Genomic DNA, 9,796 nt, shown 5'->3' with positions numbered 1-9,796 from the left:
GCATGGAGACCCTGGCTTCCTCAGCAACTGGGGCCCACCGCCAGATCCAGTCACTGCCTGTCTTGTAAATAAAGTTTTATTGGAACAACAACACACGCCTTACCTGCGCCCTGGCCATCAGGGAGGGCTGCCCCCTGCAAGGTCCAGGAAGCTTGAATGCGTTGTACCTGCCCCTCGCCTCTCACCTGGGCCTGCCCCAGGTGACCCCACCCACCGCCATTGTTGGAGGAGCAGGTGTGCGGGGTGGGCAGGCAAGGTTAGCCACCTACTGGCCGTGGACCCCAGCAAACCACATCACCTCTCCGAGTGTCCATTTCTTAGACAAAGGCAGGAGTGCTCAAGGCCCTGGTAGCAGGCTGTGAGAATAAAGGAGTTCGGGGATGGCCGGGCCCTGCAGTCCAGGGGCTCGCAATTGTCCACGGAGAAGCACACAGCTTCACGATGCAGTTTTCCAGATTCCTAAACAAAGTAAATCCCTCTCTCTCTCTATGTGTGCGTACGCACGCACCGATGCGCAACCAGGAACACGCAAGCACACACACGTACATTCCCGCACACACGGGACAGGAACACAGCCACACGCACGCACGCAGACACGGGAATTCACACACACACACACACACACACACACACACACACATGCATTAACTTCTTCTTTCCCTCCCCACAAACCACATTTGGCTTCGAAAAATAGTAACTTCCCAAACCAGGAGATTAAAATGCGTCCTGAGCCTAATTTCTCAGAATACAATCATCCATCTTAAAATACCGGCTTGGCACAGACTCTGCTGTCGTCACAAGCAAATACGCTCAAGTGAAAACAGCAGGTGCTCCCTCGGGCTGCAGCACAATCTATTAAATAACAAAGTAGAATAAAGTACTTTCATGTTTTGATCACAACCCCGCGACCCCACAGCGGCACTGCAGGGAGACGCCTCAGGCGGCCAGGATCCGTGGCTTCAGCTGGTCACCCCTTGGGCGAGGGGCGCCCCAGGCCAACGTTAACCCGCACGTTTCTTGGCTTAAAGCAGGCCCCCTCCGAGTCACAACACGGGGCCTCTAGCTCTGACAGGACCCTCGTCTGAGGGAAGCAGGAGGAGTTGGGATGCTCTGTCGACCCTGGAAACAGCAGCCAGCCCCGAATCATGAATGGACCATCGCGTGCATGGCGGTCTGCTTTGACCATGAACACCAAGCATCCATTGGCTGGCCCGCACCTTCCAGCCGGGCGGCCGGAGCTCGGAGCCCAGCTGCGGGGCCGAGATGCTCAAGGCCTCCATTCCCCGGGCCAGGGCTAAGCTCGGCCCCGCCGCCTCCGCCGCTGTCGCTGCCGCAGGGGCCGGGCCGTCCTGCCAGGAGGCCTGGACTGACCCCCGTGGAGCCCGGCCCCACCCTGGAGCAGCCGCACCATCTCGTGGTCCTTGTGGTCCAGCACGCGGGGCAGGAACAGGGAGGACTTCTGCGTGCGGCGCGTCTTGAAGCCTCTGCGGGGCCGGCCCTTGCCGTTCACGGACACGTACCACAGTCTCTCGGTGCCAGGCTGGCGCCGGGCCCCGGGCCCACCGGGCACCGTGCGGTACAGCCGGGAGGCATACGTGTTGTAGCCCAGCTCATGGATGCGCTCAACAAACTCGCATTCAGCATTGTAGCTCTCCTGCGGGGGGGGGGGGGCGGGAGCCGAGGTCAGGGGCTGGGGGCCACAAGGATGCAGTGCCAGGAGGGAAGCGCTGGGTAGGGGGGGAACTTGCCAGGGATCCATGTCAGCCTGGGACAGGGTGGGGGCATGTGGGTCCCTGCCCTCTTGAAGGCGGGCATCTCGGGGACAAAGGTATAAACCCAGGATGGAAGGTGCTTCCACCAGAGCCCCCCATGAGCTGCTGTGGGGCCTCCTGAGTTGGGGGTGGGGGAGGGGAGGTATGCCTTGTGCCAACCCAGTTGAGGCTTCCGTCCCAGCTGTGGGTGCGTGGGCATGCCAAGGGCTTCCCTCCCCGCTCTGTGCCAAGGGGCAGGGCTGGGGCGCAGGGCAAGCTGGCCAGGAGGACTGGCCTTCCCTCCTGGGACTGGCCCCGGGAGCAGGAGCAGAAGACCCCTGGGGTCTGCCTCCATCGGCAGAAGGAGAGGGGCAGCTACTGAGTGCAGGCGGCTCCACGGACAGCAAGCCTATTCTCAGGGGCCACAGGCCATTTGGGGCCAGACCCAAGCTGGGCAGCGTGTGACCCAAAAGGACCTCAGGAAGCGAGACGGTGACACGGAATGCCTCTTCCCAGTGACACGGAAGTCCCGGGGTCAAGGCGGAGAGCTTCGGCTGAATCGAGGGTGGCAGTGCCTCTCCCCGTAACCCCACCCCCTCTCTGCTCCCTGCCCCCACGGGGGATGCCCAGCGCTCCCTGGGTCTGAGGACGGATGCCACTGCCCCAGACCAACTTCCGCACTTGATAGATGGAGAAACTGAGGCCTGGGGGTGGCACCAGACCCCAGACCCCAGACCCCAGAGGGACCTGATGCGTTCCGGCCTGCACCCCACATATCGTGGGGCTCAGAGGCCATCTGGGGTGAGTGAGGGGGCCCAGGGCAGACCTGCCCCACCCCCACGCCTGGCACACTGCATTCGCGCCCGCCCCGCCTTGAGTTTCTATGAGAAACACAGCGACAGGACTGACATTCCTCCCAGGCCCCTCTGTCCCAGAGAAGGTACGTCCTCCAGGGCTGAGGCCCACCGACCGGCAGGCCTGGTGGGCTTTCTCTTTGCTGGGATACTTGGAGGGCAACTGAAGGGGCACAGTCCTGTGAGCCTCGAAGGGCGAGGGGCTCCGGCCCTACGGAGGGGGGGTCTCGGGGACAGGGTACTGGCTTGCACCTTGGAAGGGATCCTGGGGGCAGGGGCTGAGAAGACCCGGAAAAAGGCATCACAGCCTCACAGTGACAACCGTTCCCAGTGCCTGGCCCTTCCCTGCTGTGCCCAGAGCCCAGACCCTTTGTTCCACTGGTGCCTCCCCCAGAGTCACTCCCACCCTGGGCTCCACCTGCTGACTGATCGCGCCCCTGGAGAGACCGCTCTTCCTGCACGGTTCTGCCAGTGCTTGGCGCTGTTTCAGAAAAGCCAGCAAGGTTTGGCAGAGGTGGGGACCAGGCAGGGGGTCTGCAAAGAGGGCAGATCTCCCCCCAATGAGGTGACATTTGGAAAGAATCGTTAGGGAGGAGAGGGCAATCTCTAGTGCGTGTTTTGGGGCAGGAGCACTCCAGACAGTGACAGTACCTTCCTGGCAAAGGCATGGAGGGGTGAGTAGCAGTGCTGGTTCTGGAGAATCGAGGGGTCCAGAGACTGGAATGGCAACGCGAGCTGCGGGGTGATGGTGAGAGGTGGGAGAAGGTGGTCTGGGTCACTCCCCTGTGGGCTGAGCTAAGGAGTCTGGGTGATAATTTGTGGTGATGGGGAGTTCCCGGAAGCCATCACATGAGTAGATTTGCATCTTAGGAAGATCCCTAAGCACGTACTTGGCATAGACTATAACATATGGTAAGTGTCTTACCATATAACATATGGTAAGACAGTGATGAATGAAGGAGTGCATGCCAGATGGGTGCAAAGAAGGAAGGAAGGAAGGAAGGAAGGAAGGAAGGAAGGAAGGAAGGAAGGAAGGAAGGAAGGAAGGAAGGAAGGAAGGAAGGAAGTTTGTATATACAGATGATGAGTAGATGGGCAGATGGGTGCAAGGAAGGAAGGAAGGGTAGACGGACAGGAGGAGGGAGAGCCGGGAGGTCAGTAGCTGGGTCCAAAGCTGTTGTGAAGGTCTAGCTGGGAAGGGATGAGAGCCTGAGTTACAAGGGTACTAGCCACGGGGATAGGGCAGAGGGGGGTGAGGGGTGTGGATTGAAGAGAGAGATTCAGGAAGAATATTTGAGTACTTGGAGATGGACCGAACGTGGGGCTGAGAGAGAAGGAGGTGTCCACCGTGCCTGCCAGCTGAGCCTGGGCTTGAGTGCATGGCTGGTGGGGCAGCAATTATGGCAGGGGAGCCAGGGGAGTCACTGAGTTCAGTTGGGGTGTGCTGCCCTCTGCCGGGGGTCTCTGAGCCATCAGGACATTTGAGGGGATCTAAAACTCAGAAGGGAAGTCAGGGCTGGAATTGGGGGCTGTCAGGGCACAATGGCCACAGACCCACAGAGTGGAGGAGCCAGCCTGGGAGGTGAGAAGCAGGGTGATGGTGAAGAATTCAGACAGCCAAGAGGCAGAGCAGTGGGAACAGCATGCACAGGCAAATTGGTGGTACCCAGGATGGGGACAAGGGGTGGCCAGCGGCAGGGACGGCACCTGGGCTGCCCCACCTCCCAGGTTATCTGCAAAGCAGTGAGAGCCTCTCTGCCTCCCAGGTGCCCTGAGAAGCTCTGTACCATCAGCTGGACCTCCTGGCTCTCCCCAGGTGGGCTGAGAACCTTTCCTCCTCTGTCTCCAAAGTCAGCTCTCGGGGACAGAAGCCACAGGGAGATTCTGACCCACTGGGATCCGCCCAGGCATGCTTCGTTCTGTCCCCCAAAGCCCCAGACCTGGGTCTCCCATGGAAGAGATGGCAGAGGCCTGAGGTTTCACCTCCCGATTGAGTCTACTTGCCCTGCTCTGTGAACTTTCCCAGCATTGATGGAGGAGACCCTCTCTGAGCAGTAAGACCTGGGCAGTAAGCTCATTGCAGGCCAACAAGGGGCCCTCTCTCCATAGGGATGGGAGCAACTGTGGGTGCTCTGAGACCACTTCAGGAACGGAATGTCAGTTCCGCTCCCTCAGCACCAGGGGCGCGGGGTCGGAGGGGTCTGGAAGGCCACAGTCCACCTCAGGAAAAAGTCAGACTAGACTCAGGTGAAGGGCACATCCTTATCAAGCAAATTGGGGTTTGCATATTCTAGAAGCACATACAGAAGAGGCTGGGCACCTGAGGGTCCCTGCTCCCAGACCCAGCGCCTGTCAAGTGGCCCCCAGGTCAGAGAAAACAAATGGGCGCATTTCCTTCAGCAAAGCCGTGAAAACTCTGTGAGGAAGCAATAGGCTTCATGGAGGATTTTCCTGCAATTCATCTTGATCACGCGTTGCCTGACTTCAGAGGGGCAGGGAAATGTTGGTGTGTTTCCCCTGCAGATATGACTGGACGGAGAGAGGTAACTTAGCAGCAAGATGGTCCTCGGCTGCGTCGTCTAGGTGACGTGTGGATGGAAAACCTCTCATTGCCCAGGGAGTATCAGCCGAATTGCATGTAATGACTGGTTGGAGGTAGCAAATTTCCTAGTACATGTATTTTACTCCATGTATTCCCTGCCCTTGAGGGAGGGACATTGCCGACGCCCACAGTCACAGGAGCCTTTCTGTTGCGGTACATAGACTGGGTTCCAAGCCTGTGTGCCTGGGACGTGGGTCCCATCTCCCTTCCTCCTGGTTCCTTGAACTAATAGCTTTCTCTTGGTTCCCCAGAACTCACAGCTCTTGCCTTTCTATCTTTGGGAAGATGTGGCTGTGCCCCGCCCTGCCTGCTCCCCTCCCTGCTCCCAGGAGAGCTCTGGGTGAGCCCACAGGAGAGCTTCTGCCCAACGCACACCCTTGCTTTATCTCAAGGTACACTTGGGTCCATTTATCTTAGGAGGAATTTGGGAGACAGTCTCTACGCTGCTCTCAACTACCTTGAAGGAGACCACAAAATGCCTGGAGGAACATTATCTAACCTGACAGCAGCTGGAGAATATAGAGCATGGCTACCCCTCCAGCGCACTCAAGCTGGCAGCTGCCTCTAACAGAAGCAGCCGTAAGAGCACTGAGCAAGGAGCCAGAGGGCCTGGGGTTCTGGTCCCAGCCCGGGTCCTGCACATCCCTGGACAAAGCATTAGGCTGCCCATGGCCCCTCTGTCCTCTGATGTGATGTTCAAGGGAGAAGGCTGCTCCATCTGTGCCTTCTGTCCCCCAACCCCGAGGCATGAAAGATTGGACTCACCGAAGCGTAGAGCCGTCCCCTCCTGTTCATGGCCAGGTACCGCCCGGAGAAGAGCCCTTTGATAGCCACCACGCCCACCTCCACTGCTGTTATCTCCAGGATACCTGGGGAGAGTTGTGAAGGCCCATCACCTCTCTGCCTCCCACAGAGCCCAGAGGTGAGGGCTGAGCGCCCGCTGGCCCTCCCCAAAGCCAAGCCCAGCTTGGGGAGTAGGTGGGGTTGCTGAAGGCAGTACACACCTAAAAAAAGGTGACCTAGGATGTTCAGGGGAGGCAGAAACCCCTGGGCGGGAGGTACAATAAGGGAGCATCTGGGAAGTCTTCTCCAAGGAGAAGAATTCAAAGCTGGAAGGGAAATAAAACTAACATTTCTCCACACTGACTCTGCGCAGAACATGGAGCCCACTGGAGCCTCTCAGCCACCCAGTGAGCTCATTTCCTGATCAGGCAGACAAGCAAGCTAAGGCTGAGGGACTTGCCTGTGCACACAGGTGTTTGAGTCGGGATTCAAACCCCCACCGCAGAGAGTAGCACCCGGGCTCCGCAGCTCACGGCCTGCACTGGAGCGCCTGGGGAGGCGGGGACGGGGCCTTTGGCGTGGTGACCTGATAATGGAATTCACCAGTGCACTGACAGTGCCACCCAAACCTGTTGCCATGGACCTGGGCCGGAGGTAATTGTCTCTGGCCTGCGTGCACGTTACAGGATGTTGGCAGGAAGCCAGGTCAGACCGGGAGCTCCCAAAGGGAAGCCACCGACCTTCACCTATGCCCCATTGTACGTAAGAAAGTTTAAATCTCCCCTAATGCCTGCCTTTTGGAACAAGAACGCTTCCCACCCACACCAACCTCCTCAACCCCCAAGAGCCTGTAACAAAGCCCCAGGTGGGGCCATTGTTCCCAGAGAACAGCTCGGAGGGGTTGGCTGGAGCATCAGCCAGAGCCCTCTCCAAGGCGGGGGTGGGGTGCTATCTGGGCGTGCGCCTGGCCCCCGACCCGTCAGAGATCACAGGCCCAGACGCGGGCCGCCACAGGCTTGCCCGGAGCGTGCGGGGGTACAGTATGGCAGCCTCTGGCGTCCCCGATACGTAGGCCGGGCGGGCTCCGCTGAGCCAGCCCGAGGGCCAAAGGAGTGCGAGCGGGGACGCCCGACAGGGGAGGCTGTGGGCACGCGCTCTCCTCTGCCTCCCGGCTGCCCGCCTTGAATGCCTCCAGAATTTGGTTGCTCTGCTACTCTGAGAGGGAGACTGGATTTGGAGAGAACTGGGCTGTCGCTACGAGGCGAGCACAGGCACGCCCGTAGCCCGGTCCCGCGGACAGGGACGCCCAGGCAGCATTTTGTCCCCACCGCGCGGCTCCGGAGGCGTCTTCCGAAGACGCCCTCGCAGGACTGCGGCTTTGCTCAAGGAAGCAGAAGTTTGCCGCCGCCTTGAATGCGCCACACTGCTTCCTGCCCCTGAGCCGGGAGCAGAGCGCCGCGGGTCGCGGAGGACGACCCCGGGACGCCGGCCACCCTCCAACGCTCCGCACTGAGCTGCTGCGTGGCTCCGCGCTCGGGCCTCCCGGTCCCCGCCGAGCGGAGCTGCTTCGTGTCCCCTGGCTTTGAGCTCCTCGAAGAGTGCTCAGCACGAGCCGGGTTCCCGCGGCCGGAGGAACCAAACCGTGGGGCCTCGCGGGACTCTGGCTCGGGCGCAGTCCGGGCGTGGGTCCTGGCCGCAGGGCAGGTTGAAAGTGTATCTGTGCCCCTAGACCCAGGCGGACGCCCCTGCCTGCTCCCAACCCGCAGCCGGTGGCCTCCCACCCGGCGGCGAAGGCGCCCACTCTGTCTGCCGCTCCGCGGCCAAGGGCGGAGGCGAGAAGGCTGGGGATTCCGCGCGGCCACCTCCCGGGAGCCCCGCTTGGTCTGGGCGAGCGTCTTCCGCGCAGAGGTGGCGCGGGGCGGCCACCTGGGCGGCCGCGAGTCGGGAGGGCGGAGTGGACGGAGGGGCGCCCCGGGGTCGGCAGGAAAAGTCGTCAAAATAATAAAGAGGGTGATAAATGCCTTGTCCAGCGCATTTTCTCCGAAAAATTCAAAGGGCTCACACTTGTCAGGGCCACCAAACCGGCCAAGTGGGGAACCCCCGGCTCGCCCACCTTCGGCCCAGCAGTCGGAGCGGCGGTGGGGCAGACTCGGCTGGGCCTGCTGGCCCGACAGCGGGCCGCCGCTGCCCGAGCCCTCTTTGGACGTGACCACCACCACCATCCCGACCCGCCTCCTGCAAGCTCCACTCTCGCTCCTACCCTAGACGTTGGGGGAGGCCAGGGGACCCCGGCGGTCTCCCTCTGGCAGCAGGGGTAGCCTGCTTTCCTGGGCACCCTTCGCGCGCCAGTCCCTCCTGGGCACCGCTCCTCCCAGGGACCCCGCGCGGTTGTCGCAGGGCCGGGCACTCACTGTAGGCGCTGTTTTCTAGGCTGCCGTTGACGCGGCCGCTCGGATGCAGCTGTAGGTGGTACTTGGTGGCGCAGTAGAGCTTGCGGCGCCGGGGCGCCCCTCCGAGGTGCTCGTAGACGCCGCCGCGGCCGCCCGCATCGCGCCGCAGCCGCGCCCCGGGGCCCGCGGCCGGCCACCCGGGCTCCAGCAGGCTGAGCAGCAGCAGCCAGATCAGGCCCATCGTGGCATCGCGCCCGCCCCACGGCGGCGGCGGCGGCTGCAGGCGAGCGCGGCGCCCATGGAAGGGACGGCAGCGGAGCCTGGGCGAGGCGCTCGGAGCCGGCTCCAGCGCCTGGCGGTGCCGACTCCCGCTCCGCGGAGTCGGGGCGGGGGGGAGGGTAGGGAAGGGGAGGGGAGGGGCAGGGGGACGAGAATGAGAGAGAGAGAGAATGAGAATGAGAGAGGGAGAGAGAGTGATCCTTTAATTTTCACCCAGGATCGGGTGAAATTTCCGTTGCTGCGCAAAGTGCTGAAAGAAAAGACAGTTCGGCAACAAAAGGCCGACGTGGTCCCCAGGCGGAGGCGCGGGAGGGGCGGGAGGCCCGGCGGGTGGGGAGCCCGGCGGGGCGCGGGGTTCGGGCCAGGCGCCGCCGTGCGCACTCGTCCCCCGCGCGCCGCCGTCGAGCCGCGGCTCCGCTCCGCCGCGCGCCCCGCGCCCCCGCGCGCCCTCCCGGTTCTGAAAGGTCCCTTCCCCGCCCCCTCCCCCGCCCCCTCCCCCAGACCAATTATGCCTCCGAAAATTATAGACCGAGGCCTCGAGGCGGCCGCCCCAGGCCCTGTCACCCCCTCCCGCCCCCCATCAATCCCGTGGCACAATGGGAACGCCGCCGATGACTGATGAACGCAAAAACAACTTGCGGGGAAGTCGGGCTGACAAACGCCCATTAAAGGCAGCGCATAATGAAGGCGGCCGCGAACCGCGGCGGAGGGGAGGGCCTCGGGTGCGGCGCGCGTGGGGAACACCGAGGTTCTGTCCGCGCTCCCCGTTGGAGCCAAGACCTGCGGGGAGGTGCTTTATCCTGTCGCGCACCCCAACCAAGCAGATTGGGAAGAATGAGGTTTGCGCTTGGACGGTCCTGTCCCAGCAGCGGGAGGTAGGAGGGGGACAGGAGAGCCAGAGAAAAGAGCACAGAGACAGAGAGCCCTAGAGAGCAAGAGAGAAAGCCCTCATAGGACAGGAGAGAATGTGACAGGAAGAAGAGAGACCAAGAAACAGATGGAGACCAGAGAGCAGCAGAGTGATGCCCAGAGGAAAGCCTGGGAAGCCTGGTGGCCTCAGAAAAGGGAGATGAGAGATAAGTGGCAAAGGTGGGTGGATATCCCTGCTGGTGGGTTCAGAGCAGCAGTGTGGATGCG

General features: G+C 61.8%; 1 protein-coding gene across 1 annotated transcript; it reads right to left on the bottom strand.

Annotated features, from left to right (window-relative positions):
* Positions 1 to 1,294: 1,294 nt before the first annotated feature.
* FGF3 (fibroblast growth factor 3) lies at positions 1,295 to 8,621 on the bottom strand. Its single transcript, XM_064491823.1, has 3 exons — positions 8,402 to 8,621; positions 5,973 to 6,076; positions 1,295 to 1,654 (listed from the first exon to the last, which is right to left on the bottom strand). Exons 1-3 carry the CDS (start codon positions 8,619 to 8,621, stop codon positions 1,295 to 1,297), a joined length of 684 nt encoding a protein of 227 aa, XP_064347893.1.
* Between the last annotated feature and the right edge of the window lie 1,175 nt (positions 8,622 to 9,796).

The sequence above is a fragment of the Camelus dromedarius genome, chromosome 12, assembly GCF_036321535.1.
Source record: "Camelus dromedarius isolate mCamDro1 chromosome 12, mCamDro1.pat, whole genome shotgun sequence".
Taxonomy (NCBI): Eukaryota; Metazoa; Chordata; class Mammalia; order Artiodactyla; family Camelidae; genus Camelus; species Camelus dromedarius.
This window is presented reverse-complemented; position numbering and strand designations above follow the sequence as displayed.